This window comes from Rattus norvegicus, chromosome 13 (genome assembly GCF_036323735.1).
Source record: "Rattus norvegicus strain BN/NHsdMcwi chromosome 13, GRCr8, whole genome shotgun sequence".
In the NCBI taxonomy this organism is placed as follows: Eukaryota; Metazoa; Chordata; class Mammalia; order Rodentia; family Muridae; genus Rattus; species Rattus norvegicus.
The window spans coordinates 33,790,586-33,810,087 of record NC_086031.1 but is presented as its reverse complement, the minus strand read 5'-3'; the positions used below and the strand labels follow the sequence as shown (position 1 = coordinate 33,810,087).

The 19,502-nt window shown below is 48.2% G+C and overlaps 2 protein-coding genes across 14 annotated transcripts in view; one reads left to right on the top strand and one right to left on the bottom strand.

The window, feature by feature from the left end:
- C13h2orf76 (similar to chromosome 2 open reading frame 76) overlaps positions 1–8,565 on the bottom strand; it is an 87,908-nt gene extending 79,343 nt beyond the window's left edge. For 6 of the 12 annotated variants that reach the window (XR_010056902.1, XR_010056903.1, XR_010056904.1 and 3 more), the window contains exon 1: positions 7,321–8,565. Coding sequence is in view for 2 of the 12 variants with exons in the window: in XM_008769433.3 (XP_008767655.2) it covers positions 7,321–7,646 (326 nt within the window). In the remaining 10 variants the exon portion in view is untranslated. The remainder of the gene's footprint in view (positions 1–7,320) is intronic. The other 6 variants (NM_001401155.1, NM_001134500.2, NM_001401154.1 and 3 more) reach the window with 3 other exon arrangements.
- Dbi (diazepam binding inhibitor) lies at positions 7,456–15,857 on the top strand. Of its 2 annotated transcripts, NM_031853.4 has the most exons (4): positions 7,470–7,595; positions 8,565–8,682; positions 12,617–12,679; positions 15,599–15,857. In NM_031853.4, the coding sequence occupies exons 1-4, from the start codon at positions 7,587–7,589 to the stop codon at positions 15,670–15,672; spliced, it is 264 nt and encodes an 87-aa protein (NP_114054.1). In that variant the 5' UTR covers positions 7,470–7,586; the 3' UTR covers positions 15,673–15,857. The 2 variants fall into 2 exon arrangements, with proteins under 2 accessions (XP_063128108.1, NP_114054.1); XM_063272038.1 differs by having other exon boundaries at positions 7,456–7,595; positions 12,617–15,857.
- The last annotated feature ends 3,645 nt before the right edge of the window (positions 15,858–19,502 follow it).

Sequence of the window (19,502 nt, the reverse complement as noted above, 5' to 3'; positions counted from 1 at the left end):
CTATACATGTGTGCATGCTTGCACAGAGACACACACAGATACGCATACATAAGAACAATTCTTATTAACAAGCTCCAAGTGGTGCTGTCCTTCATGAGAAGATGATGTCTTTTCCTTATATTTCCTACTTGGTACAATTCCAAATCCTGATGTTCTGTACGAAGCAAAGCTCAACTCTGAAATGTGGAGGAAGGAGGGCAGGCAAGCCAGAGACCTCACGATCTCAGGCATAAGATAGTGGTAGACTAATTTCCTGAAGTTTCTTGGGTCTCAGACACCACTGCTTAGCAACTCTCCAATCTCAGAAATACTAATAAGGAATCAAAACCAGAAAGCTTCAGGGGCTGGAACAGCTCTGTGACTGAGAGCACTTGCTGCTCTTGCAGAGAACCCAGTTTTGGCTCCCAGCACCCATGTCAGGTGACTCACAGCCTCCTGTGACCCGAGCTCCAGGGGACCCTCTCCTAGCCTCCACACATACCCAAGAAGCATGTGCACAGTCACAATGGCATACACGTCAGAATCTCTCTCTCTCTCTCTCTCTCTCTCTCTCTCTCTCTCTCTCTCTCTCTCACACACACACACACACACACACACACACACACACACACACACACAGAGTTTCCAATTTTTAGACAAAGCGCCAGCACAGAAGGACGGAAGGAACCTAGCATGTTAAAAAGCTCCAAGCAGGGATGACTCTACTTCAGTAGAGACCACAAAAGACTGCGACCGTTCCTCTACGTGAACCAGGAACATCAGGATGCTAGGAGCCCTGTCCTCACCAGGCCCATCACCTGTCAGAGGAGGAAGGGATCTGGGCTGCAGAGCACCCTACTCCCATCTTCCCCGTAGCTATGAGGCCACCTGAGGATCTCCAACTTTCTCCCCATCACTGGTTACACACACGTTCCTCCCTCTCCCCAAAGAGTGGTGTAAGGGAGACCTACTGGAGGGCAGGTGCTGTCCCTCCATCCACTGTAGTAAGGCTAGCCCATCTTAACATCCATGGAAGGTGGGTCATAACAGTAGCAAGGCATTCCTGGCCCTGCCAGCAAGGTGGCTGCAGAGGCCCAGGGAGAGCCAGACCCCTACTCAGCTCAGCTGCCTGTAAGGACAGAACTTTTCCCTCCATCTAATAATAATGTCAGTGGTCTCCTTCTTTTGTCAGAGCGAGGGTATCAAAGAAAGGCACTAAGAAAGGGCCAGAGAAGTGTCTTGTTTGGTGAAGCCTTGCAAGCACAAGGACCTTAAACAGGGATCTAATCCCCAAACCCCAGGTTTAAAAAGTAACCCAGGCTCAGTAGCTAGCACTTGTAATCCCAGCACTGAGGAGGCAGAGACAAGCAGATCCCTGGGGTCCGCTGGTCACCCAGCCTAGCCTAGCCTAGCCAGGGAGCTCCAGTCCAGTTCCAGTCTCAAAAACAAGGTGGGACCATTACAGCGACTCAGCAGAAAAAAGCCTTGTAAGCTTGATGACCTGAGTTCAATTCCCAGAGCCCACGTGAAAAGCCGGATGTGCAGGCTCACAACTGTAATTCCAGCCCTCCTACAGTGAGATTAGAGGCAGAGACGGAAGACCCACCTGCGACCTGGAGAGCCAGCCAGCATGGAGGAGGCAGAGAAGCAGCCTAAAGGAGAGACACTGCCTTAAGAAGGTAGGAGGAGGAAACTCACCTCTGAAAACTGGTGAGCACTTATACTATCACTCACACACACACACACACACACACACACACACAAATATACATATGCTCTCACACACACACTCATGCTCTCTCTCTCTCACACACACACACACACTCACGCTCTCTCACTTTCTCACACACACACACTCATGCTCTCTCTCTCACACACACACACACTCACACACTCATGTTCTCTCTCTCACACATACACACAAACACACACTCATGCCCTCTCTCTCTCACGCACACACACACAAACACACACACATACACACACAGCAATTTTCAGGAAGAAAAATGGAGCCGTTCACAATCACCTATAACTCTGTTCCAAAGTGAACTGATATCCTCTTCTGGCTTCCGTGGGCACCTGCACACACACAGCATATACTCACACAGACACACATACATTCACACAGTTAAAAAATAATTTTTAAGGACTGTGCAAAAACATCAAAATTAATAAAACACCAGCTGAGGTTTGTCCTCTGGCCTTCATACATACATGCACGTGCAGACACACCCACACACAAGCACATGTGAACACCTAAGGCACCAAGACAAGATATGTAGCGGAGAACGACTTTGAACATCCAATCCTTCCCTTCTCCCAGTGAGTCAAGGGCACCTCCCTACCATCTTCCACCCTCAAGCCCTCCAGGTGTCCAAGGCTGCCACCACTGGATACCACCACCCATGCCGACAGGGTACAGAAGAGAAGATGGTAGAGAATGATACCCAGTGGTACACACCCTTCCCTAACACCTGCCTTGATGCAGCTCCTCTCAACGACTGAGGAAGGAAGGATAGCAAAGAAGAGGACTGCTCAGAGCTCTGGCTGGCAAGCCTCCTCTTACTGCAGTGTAGAAAAGTCATCCTTACCTTCCTACCCCACTTTCTGGGCTCCTACCTCCCTCAGCCTTCAGAGCTCATGTGTCCCCCCCTCCCTCCCCACTCCCATCCCAGAAGCACTTCCCCATCCCTTTAAAAGCATACTTTCCCCACCCCCACCCTGTGCTGTTGGAGCCTGGCCAGGGGAGTCACATTCCAAGAAAATGGAAACCAGGTTCTGAGTGTTGACTGGGTGTGTGGGACACCCTTGCCTTCCACAGAAGCTCTCTCACAGCATTAGTCTGCTCTTAACTCTTTTCTTAATGACTAGGCGACTTTTAGAAATTAGAGGTTTCCTTTATAGCAAGAAACTTAATCTTAAACTACTCTTCACACCCAAAGGGCAGGAACAATTTTCACCGGTTCATGTGTCTTGCTCGTTTGGCTTAAGCTAACAATAAGGAGAACTTGTGGATACAGACACACAGAAATCAACCTCAGAGTAACAAGAAACTCTACCTGCTGGCTAGCTTACACAGTCAGAAGGTGTAGTACAAACTGCTAGCTAGGGCTTATCCAGTGTTGGATCCTATTGGTCCAACAGTGGTGTGAGAGCTATAAAACAATCAACTGCTTTCTGACTTGCTCTGAGGCCTGCTTCAAAGTCGGAACTCCATACCTGGTAAACCTGGTCAATCAATCTAAGCTGAGATCAAGGAAGCCTGTTCCCACAGAACAGAACGATACCTTATAGATTCATAACCACGAGGACAAGCTGCAACACTGACAAGTCCCATTGATGGGCTGAGTCAGTCTGGCTGGCAAGTGGCTGAGTCAGGCTCCCTATCCTCCCTCAGCCCTCTGCTTCCAAAACTGGGAGTGTTACCAAGAGATTGCATAGGCCTCTGGCCAGAGTTCGTCTGCTTTGTTCTAGCCCATGATCTGATAATCAGTCCTAATGAATTCAGTTGGTTCCCAAGTTGGCAGCTAATTAAAAGGAACTTTTTGAATTTTTCTTTTTGTCATTTTTTGTTGTATTATATGTATGAATGTGCTGTGTGTGTGTGTGTGTGGTGTGTGTGTGTGTGGTGTGTGTGTGGTGTGTGTGTGTGTGTGTGTGTGTGTAGGCTAGAGGCTGACATTGGATTTTTTTTTTTTTTTTTGACATTGGATATCTTAAACAGAGCTCACTGATTGGCTAAAATGTCCACCGAGCAATCTCCTGGGATTTGCCTGTATCAGCCTCCCCAGTGCAGAAAATACATTTTAACAATTATGTGGGCCTGGAAATCTTAATTCGTGTCTCCATGTTTGCAGAGCAGATGCTTTGCCAACTGAACCATCTCCCGAGTCCTTTTCATTGACTTTCTGAGGTTTTAGTATGGAGCCCAGGCTGTCCTCAAACTCAAGGATGCTCCTGGTTTGGTCTCCCTCCTCCTGGGGTCACGGTGGGTGCCATTACATCTAGCCAGAAGGAGCAAATCTCATCAGAAAAAAAGGCACTGTACTCAGTCAGTAAGGATTGTTGAGTTCCTCCGAAGAGCAAGCATGAAGGGATAAGTGATGGCCAGCGCACGGTGACCTCTGCTCTCCTTAGCTCAGATATGGGAGAAAGCAGACAGTAGAAAAGTGAAGTTATAACAAGAGTTATAATGAGATTTCCTCATGAGTACATAAACAGAGACGAGGACCCCATGATTACTGGAGATGATGAAAAGCAATGACCTTTTCTAGTTTTGCAGAAATTTGCAATCCAAAAACCTTCATGACTTGTCCCAAATATACTGAGCGGTTATTTTTATTTTTTTTTATTATTGTATGTGTGTGCACGGACTGTGTGTGACACAGCACATACATGGCAGTCAGAGGCCAATTTTGCGGACTTGGTTCTCCCCTTCTGCCTTTATATGGGCTCTAAGGGTTAGGCTCACGTTGTCAGGACAGCAGGACAAGCCATCCTGTCAGCCCCTGCAATTTACTTTTAAAAATTAAATTCCAAACACCGAGAAGGCACAGTCAGTAAAGCACTTGCCACACAAGCAGGGGAAACTTGAGTTCAAACTCTATAAACCAAGCAAAACAGCCAGGCATGGTGGCATAGGCCTATAACCTCTGTGGGGGAGACAGAAAAAGAGGAACCCCTGGGGCTCACTGGCCCAGCCAGTCTACGCTGTTTACATGGTAAGTTCAAGGACAACGGAGACACTGTCTCCAAAACAAATGGAGCATCTGGGGCATAATAGCCCAAGTTTTTCTATGGCCTCCAAATGCCATCCTGACTCCCTGTGGTAGAAGCACTAAGGGTGGGCTTAGCAGTGACGTTCCCATAGCAGAGAAACCAACATAGCGTCCCATAGCAGAGACACTGAGCTGCCAGGGAAGGAGGTGGAAGTTATGCTGAGAAGCGTGCCCTCAGACTCACTAACACATGGTACACGGAAGACTCCACAAGGAGAAGTGCTTCCCGCCCCTCTGCCTCAAGATGGCTTAGTTCCCAAGGATCCACACATCTTCAGCATGTCCTTTACCCGGTCGGAATAATTTCTAAACCCTTATCTGGAACCACAACTTGGAATTAATTAATAGTGTGAGTTACATTCCTACAAGAAACCAACGACTCAACCTGGAACTACATACAGACTGTCATACTACATACAGACTACATACAGATAACAGTAACACTCCACTGATCCACTGACCGCATGAGTCCAGCCAAAACTCCATGGCGTCAATTCCTCTTTCAGAAGTGACAAGGAAAATTACAGTAAGGAATACAAGCTATCCATCTTGTATCCATCCATTAAGGGGGGAAGGGGGCAAATCACCACTATGAAAGAAATCTACATTCTTTTATACTTCACAGGCAATTTCCCCAAATTTATCTCCAACATTCTTGTTACTTTTGCTTTCTCACCGAAGTGCCTCACAAACTAGCAAATCTACATGCGTTCCCTGCAATTAAAGTTCTCCTTCCCAAACACTCCACAAAACCTGACTGACGATGTTGGTGAAATCTAAAGTTTGGACTTAAAGTTTTCTATGTTTCGGGGCTGGGACCGGAGCCCAGGACTTCACATGTACTAGGCAGACATTCTCCGGCACGGAACAGCAGGCCCAGCCTTGCCTTTGCAAACTACTAGAGCTGTGATAGAGGTGGCCGGCACAAAGAGTTGGGATCTGTGGCCCAGGCTTCTGGTCACATATTAGAAAGTGAAGGATTCAAGAAAATTAAAATATTTAAAACCCGAATAAAATCATATTAACAATGTAAAAACAAGTGAAGGACTATCTCCCTTTTGTAATGACCGCCAGAGAATTTTCTATCATGCCTCTCTTTCCCCTTTGTATCCAATGCCAGAAAGTTCTCCATTTAGCCCATTAAATCCTCCCATCCTCTTGTGCTGCCTCCCTTCCTCCTGTTCCCACGGAGCCAAGCCCCCCATAACAACCTCGCATCAGTCACCTTTGCACTCCATCACTTCTGCTGAAAAGTCCCCTCCCCACCCCTATGACTCCATCAGAATGATTGTCTGCATGGTCCAAATGAATGCCTCGGCAATCACCTAGTCAGCCTACCTTTCTTAGTTCTCCAGCCTCAGCAATCACCTAGTCAGCCTATCTTTCTTAGTTCTCCCCGCCTCGGCAATCACCTAGTCAGCCTACCTTTCTTAGTTCTCCCGGCCTCAGCAATCACCTAGTCAGCCTACCTTTCTTAGTTCTCCAGCCTCGTGCTGTTTTACTCTCTCATCGTGTGCTCCGCTATAATCTTTTGTTCTGGGACACATATCCTTGGGCTTGAATGCCCTCTAATTGTAGTCCTCTGAACCTGCTTTTCCTAAGCATGTTCTCCCTGACACTCTGGGCTTTCTCACCATTTTGACCTCCAGGCCTAGCTTAAAAGGCAGAACTTTTCCTCCATCTCCTCTCCCCAGTGAGGGATTTTTCAGTTTGTCCGTCCTGTTGGTTTTTTTTTTTTTTTTAATCTCAAACTTAAAAAAATTTGTCCACAAGCTTCCTTCCGTATCAGTTTTAAAATATTTCATTAATGAGACTAAGAACTCAAAGGGAACCCCAGTGTCCACAGTAATTCCTGTTTACTCCTGCTCTCTGCTAGAAAGCTCCTTCCAACTTGCATCTTCTCCCCAGCCCCTCTCCACACTCATCAGTTTCAACTCCCAACTACTTTTTAAAATATATCAACTATGAAACCCACTATAAGACGCTCCACGGTAGCAGAGATTCGTCTGTTTGTTCACAACTGCGTGTCCAAGACCTAAGATTTCATCAGGACAAGTGTTTAAAAAAAAAAAAATTCGAAAAGTGATTCACTTAACCAAGGCTTGCTGGGCACCTCTTCCCGTGCAAGTTTGTTATATCACTCTGTCTCTGCCTTTATTAAGCACTGATGGAGCACTAGACCGCGTTAGGGGTGCAGGACTGAAAATCATGGGCACTGTGCGCAAGTCAAAGAATATGTTAGAAGTTCAGAAGAAAAGGCCTTGGTCCAGTAGGCCTTCAATGCGCTGTGCACCACGGATTCTTCCCTAGATTCCCTGAAAGGGGTCGGAACAGCCCATTTTCCAGGCGGGCAACTTCCGGCCTCTTTCCAATCCACTGGGATTTAAAGGGAAAGAATCATACTGACTTCCACTGTTCTCCCGCAGCACCCCGTTTCATGGTGTTCTCAGTTTCTGCCAGCTCCTGCCCAACTGTCCCGACCCAGAACATCCACCCCACTGCCTTCCGTCCCCCTCCGCTCCCCACCCCCACCCCGAAAAAAAAAAACCGTAGCGTGTCCAACCTGCTCCCAACGTGCTCCGCGGCTCCTCCCTGTGCATGCGCAATAAACTCCCTCTTGTGTCGGGGAAGGGCCGGAGCTCTCTGCCTAGGATGGACACGCCCCCGAAAGCAGATCCGACTTCTGATTGGCTGCCGCCGCTCGCCCGAGCTCAGTAGGAACGCGGGGGTTGTGCTTTTAAAGGCGCTAGCCGGTACGCTCTGGAACTTGATTGCTTCCCTCTTCTGAGCTTGCTCCCGCGCTTTCAGCATCCAGGTCACCTCGCCAGTATGTCTCAGGTACTGTGCGTGCCCTGCCGGGCCGCGAAGATGCAGTGGGTTTGGGGGCATCAGCCCGCAGGAATCCCGTGGAGTCTCTTTCCTGGGATATCCCGCAGCTGTTCTGGGATCCGAGCCCAGCTCATAGCCTGGGGAGCGGAACTTTTTCCCTTGCAGATTTCTGAAACTGCCACCCACGCCGGAACTGCTAGAGAGTTACGGGTGGGCTGGACTCCTGGGTGAAGCGGGCACAGGTCCTCGAAAGAAAGATGGGGCGAAAGGGGGATGAAGGACAGGGAAGATTGAATCTCATATTGAGAAGAACCGAAAGGAATAGAGGGCCACTCAATGGAGGCCCTGGTTGAAGAGCCTGGAGGTCGGGGAAGGTATTTAGTCTTGTGCCTGGCATGCCCCTGTACAGAAGAGATGCGAGTAGGTGAAGTGGCCCAGAAACCTGTTCCTTCCCTCCAGTGGAGACCACTGCCTAGGACTGAGCCCTGTGGGGCGACCTCTGGCTCCTCCCACTTGCCTCTCCCTAATCTGGGCACTGGGACAGAGGTCAACGCTGAACTCCAGGCCCCAGTAGGAAGGGACCAGCTGGCACCCGACCCTGGATTCCACGGCATTCGCGTCCTGAACCCTGATCGACTGTTTTGATCACCCCACATTTCCCCTTACTGCCCGGTAAATCTCCGCTGATCATAGGTCGGGGCTTTGCTGGAACCCCAACAGTTGTTGGATCTGGGCCAGTGGTGGCCCAGGCAGTTAGTTGAGCACGAAAATTTTCAAGGGCATGTACTTTTGCTGTGGGCCAAGTCTATTCCTAGTACTTGACACAGTGCTGTAACTACATGAGTGGACAGGTGGGCCTGTAGAGAATCTTGACAAGGAGGAGGAGTTCGGGAGGAGTGCTGCTTCCCACCTTCCCGTGCATCCCTGGACCTCTCCCACTCAGGCGTCCTGCATCCCCTTCCTCTCCCTCTCTCTTAGGCTGATTTCGACAAAGCCGCTGAGGAGGTGAAGCGCCTCAAGACTCAGCCAACTGATGAAGAGATGCTGTTCATCTACAGCCACTTCAAACAAGCTACTGTGGGCGATGTAAACACAGGTATGCCCACCTTCTCATCATCGGAGCCTCATCATCGGAGCCGGGCCAAGTTGGCTCGGCAGCCCGAGTCTGAGAACTTCACTTCCCAACCGCCGGAGGCACCACGGTTCAGCCAGGGCACGGTGGCAGAACATTGGCGTCGAGACTCTGAGCTGGAAGATACTCACCTGCAAAGACCATCTCCCTAAACTCTTAGTGACCCTGGGAGCAGATTCAGTGTGGGTTTAGAAGGGCTTGACTGATTATCTCAGCATCTACTGTGAGGGAAGCTCGCCCTAAGCCCCGTTGCTTTTTGTCAGTAGCTTTCTTGAGCCTACCGTTTCCATCAGATGAGCAGGGTCACAGAGCGCTTGGCAGACTCCCTGAGCCTAATAGATGAGCAGGGACACATATGCTACCCTGAGGCAAGTTGGAGGAGCTGCCCAGATGATTTTTCTCCCTATCTAAAGATCTTGGGCAGGTTTTTCTTTCTTTCTTTTTTTTTTTTTTTTTAACCTTGTTTTTGGCATTTGGCTTTTTGTCTTTTACTTCTTTTTTTTTTTTTTTTTTTTTTTTTGGTTCTTTTTTTCAGAGCTGGGGACCGAACCCAGGGCCTTGCACTTCCTAGGCAAGCGCTCTACCACTGAGCTAAATCCCCAACCCCTGTCTTTTACTTTTGAGAGAGGATCTCCCCTTGGTTTGGAGCTTGCCAAGTAGTCTAGGTTGGTGGTCCAGCGAGAGCCCCACCCCCCACCCCCAACCCCGTCTGCCTGTCTCTCTCTGCCTCTCCAAAGCTAGCACATTATAAGCACAGGCTGCCGCAGTGTGACCTTATATTCCCCCCCCACACACACACATGAATTCTGGGAGTCAAACTCAGACCCTCGTACTTTAGTGGCTGTCCTATTCCTCCAGCCCCTTGGTATAGTTTTTGAAACTATGCTGTGGGTTACCTTGGCCTATAATGCTGCCTTCTCTGCTGCCTTGGGCAGTGGCTCTATGCTGAGATAACAGCACAGTGTGTTCTAGAGAGAACACATGACAGCATGGGAGGAAATAGATGCCTCAGCCTCCACCAAGCGTGGCCTCCAGTTCCACTGGAGCTGGAGTGGCAGGGCAAGCAGGTCAGAGATTTGAGGGCTTATAAACATCCAAGAAGGAGAAGACAGTGTGGGAAGGAATCAGGGAGGCCTGGATGCTTTCTGGTAGGTAGCATTTTCTCGGAGCCTGGTCCGTAGCCAAGCTGTAGGTACCTGCTAGAATATAAGCATCAGTAGACTAGCTTGGCACCCACCCCTGCCTGGTCAGGGAACTGTTTGTTTTGGTTTTTGGCTGTACTGGTTCAGTACAGCAAAGACTAGCACACCAGGCTAAATGGGTTTTAGCTAAAACTGGCTAAACCTAAGTAATGCCAAAAGCCCAGCCTGCAGCTACGTCAGCTGCGTTTCAAGGGCTCAGTGGTCACAGGGGACAAGTGGTTTCTGAATTAGATGTTGCAGGGACCAGTAAAATGGCCAGTGGGTAAAGGCTCTTACAGCCGTGCCTGACTATCTAAAGGACCCACTCGGTGAAAGGAGAGAATTGACTCCCAAAAGTTTTCCTCCGACTTCCACACCTGCAACAATGGTGTGCGCACATGTGCACCCCAATATATAAATTAATTAATGGGGGCTCGAGCAATGGCTCGGTGGTTAAGAGCACTGACTGCTCTTCCAGAGGTCCTGAGTTCAATTCCCAGCAACCACATGGTGGCTCACAACCATCTGTAATGGGATCCAATGCCCTCTTCTGGTGTGTCTGAAGACAGCTACAGTATACTCATACATAAAATAAATAAATCCTTAATAATAATTATTATTATTAACAGAATGTTGCTAATGTATATTTCCATCTAAGGAGAACAGGCTGTCAGAGAGTCTTCCTCTGGGGTTCTGAGGGTTCCTTTGCAAGCCTGGTCTTGTGAGGTTCCTGGAACTTTTTCTCAGACTCAGTCCCCAAAGCTGTACACTCTGCAATTTCTGCTCCTAGCAATGAAATTGTCTGCAAGGAAGAATGGTAGAAGGGCTTTCCAGATACAGGTGCTGTGGAAGCAGTGTGGTCCTCAGACAAAAACTCTAGAAGGAGTCTGGTGATGTGAAAATAGGGCCAGAGTATAAAGACAAGTACAGGCAAGGACACCAGAGCCCCACCTACCCACCCCCCAGGTAATGAAATCGGAAGCTGAGAAGGGGGTGGGGAGAGAATTGTTTTTGAGGTCGGTGGTTGTTTTAATTTCAGGTACTTTGGTGTAGTGCCTGCATGTATATCTGTGTGAGAGTTATCAGATCTCTGGAACTAGAGTTACAGTTGTGAACTGCCATGCAGATGCTGAGAATCTATCCTAGGCCTCCCAGAAGAGCAGCCAGCGCTCTTAACCGCTGAGCCATCTCTCCAGCCTATTTTCAGAATTTTTGAATTCTGAACCACATGAATGGATGTTTGTTTCTTTATTTTGATTAAAGTACAGGTTTGGTTTTGAGGATTTTTTTAGTCTCCCCTCAGCTACCTCCTGTTTTGTTTAAGACAGAGTCTCATGTAGCCGAGGCTGGCCCAGATTCACTACACAACCAAAAATAACATTGAACTTTTGATCCTCCTGCTTCCACCTCACAGATATAAATTACCATGCCCAATTTATCTGGTGCTGGGACCCAGGGTTCGGAGCATTCTAGGCAAGCATTCTGCCAAGTCAGCCACACCCCTAGCACTTTTATTACTTAATATTTTTCTAATTTTGAAACAGACTCTCACTAAGCCACTCATTCTGGCTTTAAGCCCCTCTAAGCCAGGCCTTGAACTTTCCCTCCTCCTGGCCCCACGGCCCCCGGAGTGGATGGCCTCACAGGTGTGAACACCATGCCTGTCTAGTTTCTTTTTTGTATTGTATTTGATTTTTTGAGACAAATCCTCACGTAGCCTGGGCTGGCGTCAAGCCCACCTTGAATTCCTGATCCTCCTGCCTCTACTTCCTGAAGTGCTGGGATCATAGGTGTGTGTTGCCGTTCCCTGTTCATAGATGCTGAAACCCACCAGGGCCCTGTCCGTGTGAGGCAAGCCCCTGCCAACTAAGCTTCATCCCCACTTCCAAAGAAGAGTGCGGTTTTTGTTTTTTAAACTAAAACGTTAAACATTTAACTTTACAGTTTTAAAAAGACCCTAAGAACATTTTTTTTTTAATCCTGTATTCTCTCAATTTTACCTTTGTGTTGTTAAAAGCCTGTCTGGGTTTCTTGCAATAGAGCCTACTGTGTGAGACACTAGACATTCTTAAAAACCATGGTAAGGGGGTTGGGGATTTAGCTCAGTGGTAGAGCGCTTGCCTAGCAAGCGCAAGGCCCTGGGTTCGGTCCCCAGCTCCGAAAAAAAGAAAAGGGAAAAAAAAAAAAAAAAAAAAAAAAAAAACCATGGTAAGGATGCCAGAGTGTGGCTCTCCACAACTGAGGGCTTCTGGCTGGGGTGGGAGAGGGGAAGGTTCTCTCTCTAAGGGACTGGGCACTGGGAGTTTGCTCTCCAGGGAATATCCGGGCAACACAAATTGGACTTGGTTTGTTTTGTTTTTGTAACTGGGATTAGAAGGAGGGGAACTGGAAGGAGTGAGAAGTGTAGTTGAAGTTCATGATATAAGATTCCCAAATAATCAATAAAAAAAAAAATGTTATACGAAAAAATGTCTTGGCACCAAGGGTGGTGCCATACTCCTTTAAAATCCCAGCACTCAGGAGGAAAAGGCAGGTGGATCTCCGAGTTCAGGGCCAGACTGCTCTACAGAGTGAGTTCCAGGACAGCCTAGGCTACACAGAGGAAACCCCGTCGTAGGGGGTGGGGGGTGGGGGGTGGACAACAGTAACAAATTCGTGGGAATAAGTTGAAAGTTATCCATTGTAGCAAACCTTACCATGTCCGCCCTTCCCTACAGATCGGCCGGGGCTGTTGGACCTCAAGGGCAAAGCCAAGTGGGACTCGTGGAACAAGCTGAAAGGTAACACATCCCAGCCAACTCCCTCCTGTGCGGGGCTGGGCATTGAAGACTCCCTTGGAGAGCAGGGAGGGCAAAGGTCAGGAGGCACATCTTGGAAGCCAGCCCACCTTCACCCTCACACAGAGAAAACTAGGTCATCCCTTTCTTTTCCCTCCAAATGGTGCCGATACCTTTTCTAAGAACTCTCTGTCTTCTGGACATTGGAGTTGTCTGGAGGGAAAGGGCCAGGGAATCAGGCCACAGAGAAACAGACTGGGGAGTGATATGGTTGCTGTGGTCTTTAGATGTGTCCAGAGTCAGGAGAGTTCTGTCCACGCCTCTATCTCCCCACCGGGGCCAGGCAATGACCCCTTAGCCGAGTGGCCTTCCCCGGTTCCCTTTCAGCCAGAAGGGCACATAGAGAAGGGGGATGAGGTAATTCATGGCCAGTGAATGGAACTATTATTTACTAAAGCACAATCATCTAACAAGTGTCCAGGATCCACTAAATCACGTGTTCCCGTGGCAGCAAGCCCCAAAAGCTGGCACCAAAGCCGTTGGCAGCTTTCGCTCGCTTGTTAGCCAGTTGCTGAATAAGCCTTCTGTCCTCTCACAAGGGAGAGAGGCATGAACTCAGGAAGAGCCCCGGCACACTGAAATGCACTGCTCGGGGGGCCATGCAAGTCTGCCTGTTCGTTTCCCACAGCATTCTCAGGCCCCTGGACATCTAGTGCTTCACAACGAGCTCTCTCAGTCCCCGGGGACTTCTCGTTTCCCTGGGGGAGTCTAAGAACTCCCTCGGGGTGTGTTCACGATCCCTTGTGCCATGACAAGGAGACAAAGGTTTGCTTTATTCCTCTCCAAGAACCAGCGACTTTTTGCCCAGCCTTTAGCTCTTCTCACAGCTTCTCTCTGGGGCGAAGAAGGCGGCTGGCTCTGCTTTCTCACTGCCAACAGTACAGCTGTGGGAGTTAAGAAGCCCCAAACAAATAGTCCATAGACTAAAGCCAAAGATAAGATTATTAGCACCAGAAAAATCAGCGCAGGGATACTTTCCTGGTTGCCTAGAAGGCTGAGGCTCACATGGACGGCTGCCCTACTTTCATGGGTGACACATCATGCAGGAGCTTGGTGCACGGTAAGGCAGAACCCAGCCCCTGGAGGGCCTTGAGTCCAGTCCTCAGGCCATCTCTGAGATGTAAGAGAGCTGTAGTAGACATGTGAAAAACAACCTCCAAATATTTAACTGGGATCACAGCAGCTGTATCTGACCTATGGCTCAACATACAATTTTAGAGAGTTAGTCCATGGTTATCATGGGAGGAAGCAGACAGACATAATACCACAATGTCCAAAGCTTAGGTATCTGGGACTAGGGAGATGGCTCAGTCAGCAAGGTGCCTGTCATGTAAGCACAAGGGCCCGAGTTCAGATCCCCAGTGCCTACGTACAGCAGCAGGCATCTGTAATTGGAAGGGGCAGAGACAGGCAGATTGATCCTCTGAACTCACTGCCAGTCCAAGAGCTCTAGGTTCAGTGAGAAATCTTGTCTCAAAATAAAGCGGAAGGTCTGGTGGGACGGCTCAGTGGGTACAGATGCTTTCTACCAAACCTGACAACTTGAGTTGGATCCCCAGAGCCCACATGGGGATCAATTCCCACAAGTTGCCTTCTGACATCTACCCATGCTGTGCTATGTGTATGCCCCCTTTCCTCTTGTCTTAGTTACTGTTCTATTGCTGTGAAGAGACACCATGACCACGGCAACTCTGCTTGCTTACAGTTTTAGCGGGTAGTCCATGATTATCATGGCAGAAAACAGACAGACATGATGGTAGAGCTGAGACCTTTATATCCTGACCCACAGGCAATAGAGACTGAGCCTGACATCGGCTTTTTCCAACCTTAAACCCCACCAACAGTGACACACCTCCTCCAATAAGGCCACACCTCCTGATCCTTCTTGAACAGTTCCACTAACTGGGGACCAAGCATTCAAACCATTCCAGTTCAAGTCACCACCACCACTCCCCCCTTGCAAAATAAACACATAATTTTTTAAATATGTAAGGTGAGGCTGGAAAGATAGTTAATGGATTAGGAGCACTTGTTGCTCTTACAGAGGACTTGGATTTGGTTCCCAGAACTTACAAGTGACTCACAACTGCCTATAACTCCAGTTCTAAGAGATCTGACACCCTCATTATACTTCCACGGGTACCTGGATGCATTTGGTACATATGCGTACTAATTGTCTAGGGTTCTATTGCCGTTTTGAAACGCCATAACCAAGACAGCTCTTATAAAGAGAACATTTAATTGAGGCTGCCATTATCATCGTGGCAGGAAGCATGGCAGCTTGTGGTTGTACATGATGAGAGTTCTATATCTTGATCTTCAGGCAACAGAAGGAGACTGTGTGTCACACTAGGCATAGCTTGAACATAGGAGACCTCAAAGCCTGCTCCCACAGTGACACACTTCCTCCAACAAGGCCACACCTCTTTTTTTTTTTTTTTCCTGGAGCTTGGGACCGAACCCAGGGCCTTGCGCTTGTTAGGCAAGCGCTCTACCACTGAGCTAAATCTCCAACCCCAAGGCCACACCTCTTAATAGTGCCATTCCCTATGGGTCAAACATTCAAACACATGAGGCTCTGGGAGCCATACCTATTCAAACCACCACATTAATTAACAAATAAGTAAATAATAAGTCTTTTAAGTAAATAGAGAGTGAGAATAGAAGGCACTTGGCATGTAACTCTGACCACCACAATGCACACACGTGCACATTTGTTGGCAAACACACAGACACATTCTGCATCCACTGTAAAATATGCACACACAAGTTTTTAAAAAGCAACGGCTGGACACCCCTGCCAGCTCGATGCCTTTCTAGCATACAGCCTCCCTGATGTGTATTCCTACCAATTCCTTCCAGGAACTTCCAAGGAAAATGCCATGAAGACCTATGTGGAAAAGGTAGAAGAGCTAAAGAAGAAATATGGAATATAAACGACCAGATTTGGTGGCCAGCCACATGTGTGACATAATACCTGTGAGGACATAATGCCTTGGTGTTTTTTTTTTTTCTAATGTAGATGACATGGCTCTGATATGTTAGGGCCAGAGTTAATTACTGCTCCTCCTTCCTTTGGAGTTTTTACCTGAAATCAATTAAAAGTACATTTGTTACTCTATGCCTGGTTTACTCTATTGTCTGTGTGTGTGTGTGTGTGTGTGTGTGTGTGTGTGTGTATACACATGCATTTAATTTTTATTACATTTAAATATATTTTGTGTGTGTGCGCGGGTGGGTGCAAATACAGCAGAACACATACAGATCAGAGGAAAAGAACTTGCCAGAGCAGGTTATCAGGCGTTTATTACCACTGAGCCATCTCACCAGCACATCTTCAAGGTTCTTGAGATAACGTCCCTTCCTCTAATCTCTCACCTCTCCTTCCTTCTGATGATGTGCTTTGAGGCTTGGGGTGTGGCTCAGTTTGGTAGAGTGCTTGCCTAGCATGCACAGACCCATGGGTTCAATTCCCCAACACTGCCTACAAAAATCAGGAGTGCTTGCTTGTACACACTTGTGATCCCAGCACCCAGGAGGTGGATTCAGGCCATCTTGGTGACAGAGCAAATTTAAGAGTACCTGGACTGTACAAGACTCTGTGTCGTAAAAGTAAATGTTCTTCGAACACTTCTGCCCTTTTTCTCTACCTGGGTGCAATGTGAGGGAATTGTCATGCTCATTCCCATGTGTGTGCAGCCATGGTGAGGGACTAGGTTATAGAAGTAGCCTTCCTCCTCCTTTCACCCACCTCAGATCAGGTGATCTGGCTGGGACCTGTGCCTACAGATGCTGTAAGAGCCTCATCTTGCGGGGCCACCCTCAGGTTCTATGGAAGGCAGGATTGACAGTGTGAACTTTGTCTGGGTTCAGAACAATTGAGCAAGAGTGGAAGCACCCTTGGGAACAGAGTACACCCTGGGCTGAGGTCTCCCAGGGTACCTATCGAAGGGGAACCACATTGGGGGCAGGAAACTGTTCACCAATGAGCCAAGGACTTCCTCGGTGGGAAGAAGGGAGGCCACACAGAAAAGTACGGCTGGACTTTGCCAGGACTGCTGCTCTAAGGAAAAGGGACAGCAGCAAATGCATGCCCCAGGTGGGTCCCCGCTGCAGCCCTGAACATACTGTGGTGCTTTTCCCATGTCATGGGTGATGATGTTGAGGCTGAAAGGAACTCAACAATACTCCAAGGGCAAATAGCTCTTCCTTCAGAGCCCACGCCCATAGCCACAGTTCAGCCTCAGCCCCAGAACAACAGTGAGGCCTGAGAGTGGCTCACCCAGGCTCTCTTGGCTGGTAAACAGACAAAACAGCAGCTCTTGACCCTGGTGTCAAAGCCTGAAGAAGGGCAGGAAGGAGACAAGCTACTGCCTTCATGCTTGGGTATGGCACCCTCTGTACCGCAGGACAGAAGAGAACCGGCTCGAATGTGCGTGATTCTTTTCTAGGCAGTGGGAACCTAAGGAGGTGGACATAAAGGTGTCATCTGAGGGCTGAGGAGGTGGCACTGTCTATTCAGTCCCCAAAGTCCTTAAAAACCTGGGTGTGGTGGCGTGCATTACTAATCCCAGCACAGGAGACACAGCAGCAGGCAAATCCCTGGGGCTCTCTAGGAAGCCAGCCTGGTGGGTTTTAGGCCAGTAAGAGCCTGCCTTTTAAACAAGGTGAACAAGGGAGGAGCCCCTGCATTTAAGAACACTTGCTGTCCCTGCAGCTGACCCATGGCTCGTAACTGCCTCTAACTCCATGCTGTAAGGGATCCAACACGCTCCTCTGGCTTCCGTGTACCAAGCACACATATGGTACACAGATAAAGCACTTACACACATAACAATAAATGTTTTCAAGGTGGACAGAGCAATGACACTCAAAGCTATTCTCTGGCCTACATGCACCCGCATGCGTGTGCACACATGCACCATCTGAGCTGAGCGTGTGGGAGATGGCTTTAACACAGCAAGAGGCACCCAGAGGATGTGACAGGATCGCATATGAGGACTTTGTATTTCCTGCTTGTTAATGTAATGGCATGTCTGAGGCAGAGCCCCTACTGTCTTGTTCTGTCCTACCTAGCTCGTTGCACCGAGGTTGTCAAGACCACTTAACTCAACCATTTGCTTGCTCTGTTATTGGCTGCTCCAAAAGTAAGTCAGTTTGAAACACTGCCAGAAATCGAGGGTGCGTAGCAGGAAATGTTAAATATGGCGGCACCATCCCATGCTAGGGCTGGGTAATTTCTGGCCCCAGCGGGATCACTGCCTCCATGTCTAGCCCCAGCAGTGATCGCCCATCTCGCTAAGTTCCCAGGTCGGGTTGCTGCCACACCAGCCCCATGCCATGACCCCCATCTCATGGTTAGCTGTCACAAATCCCCATAACCCTGCAAAATAAAAACTCTAGAGGCTTGTCATTTATCAGATTTATATCAGTAAATTCTCCACCCACAAATGCCCAAACGAACTCAGAGCTAACTGATAGAAGGTGCCCACTTAGCTTGGACAAATTATCCTGTAATAATACATCCCTTATATGAGACTCATTGCTACCGGTGGCTATTGAAAGCCACACGGATCTGAGTCATTCTTCTCTTCCTCCCTCTTCCTTCCTTCTCCCCTCTCTGTACTCTCTGTCCTGTTTCTAAAATTCTCAACCCACCTTTCTTTTTCACTGCCCAACCACAGGCCTTGCCTTATCTTGTGCCTGCCCGGGGGCTGGAGAGATGGCTCAACGGTTAAGAGCACTGACTGCTCTTCCAGAGGTCCTGAGTTCAAATCCCAGCAACCACATGGTGGCTCACAACCATCTGTAATGGGATGTGATGCCCTCTTCTGGTGTGTCTGAAGACAGTGACAATGTACTCGTTATATATAAAATGAATAAATATCTTGTGCCTGCCCTCACCTACATATAGGCATCAACCCATATTTCCCCTTTTCGTCCAGTTAAAAGACTCTCTCCTTTCAAATAGAAATTACCATCCTGTAATTTATAAAGTATAAGGTATACCTAACACCTCGTCCATCATTTTTGTCAATTAAACACTTTGTTATCTGTCCTAACTTGAAAAGGCTTATGATTTTATATCTGTTATGTCCTAGCTTAGCTTGTATACTATCTGAAAACTACCCTCTCAAATGAGTTCTCTCAATGCTAAATAGCCCGAGTTGGCTATGAGACTATAATTAGTCTTCAACCCCGTCAGAAATCCGAGAACAATCAATATTATCTGAAAATATAGGAAGCCTAACACAGCTTCCAGAACCGAGACAAGTTCTAGAGACAGCTGCCTACCTGTACAGTCCCCTGTTAGCAACGCATTGCAATCCTCAGCCTTCTGGCCCAGGATCATCTGACAGACCTCGTGAAACAGGAATTATTGAGACTAGCTTATTCTGTCTGGGCAGACTAAGCTGTCCTCTCCTGTAACTGTCCTCTCGAGAGCAGTACAGGTCTGTAGGAGAAATGGGCGATGTCTGCCCAGCGGCCACCTTGCCACAATCCTTTACCTGGAGACGGAGGCTCAGTTCCTTCTTTGAACTCACGAAAGGACAGCTGTTAGGAGCAGATATGTCTCAACAAATGATAAATAACATTAAATGTCACACTCTGTGGATTTCTAATGTTTTTGAAAACTACCTGTCTGTGTAAGGTAACCTGGACTGTTGTCTGTTAACTACTCTCAGCTGTTTCTAGACCTTAGCCATTGACTCAGAGCCAAGAATTTGCTCTCCGGCCCTGACTCACATTGCGAAATTATCTGAAG

Coding starts and splice junctions, on each gene's coding strand:
- Dbi (XM_063272038.1), top strand. Junction 8,683..12,616: donor TGTGGGCGATGTAAACACAG/GTATGCCCACCT, acceptor CCTTCCCTACAG/ATCGGCCGGGGCTGTTGGAC.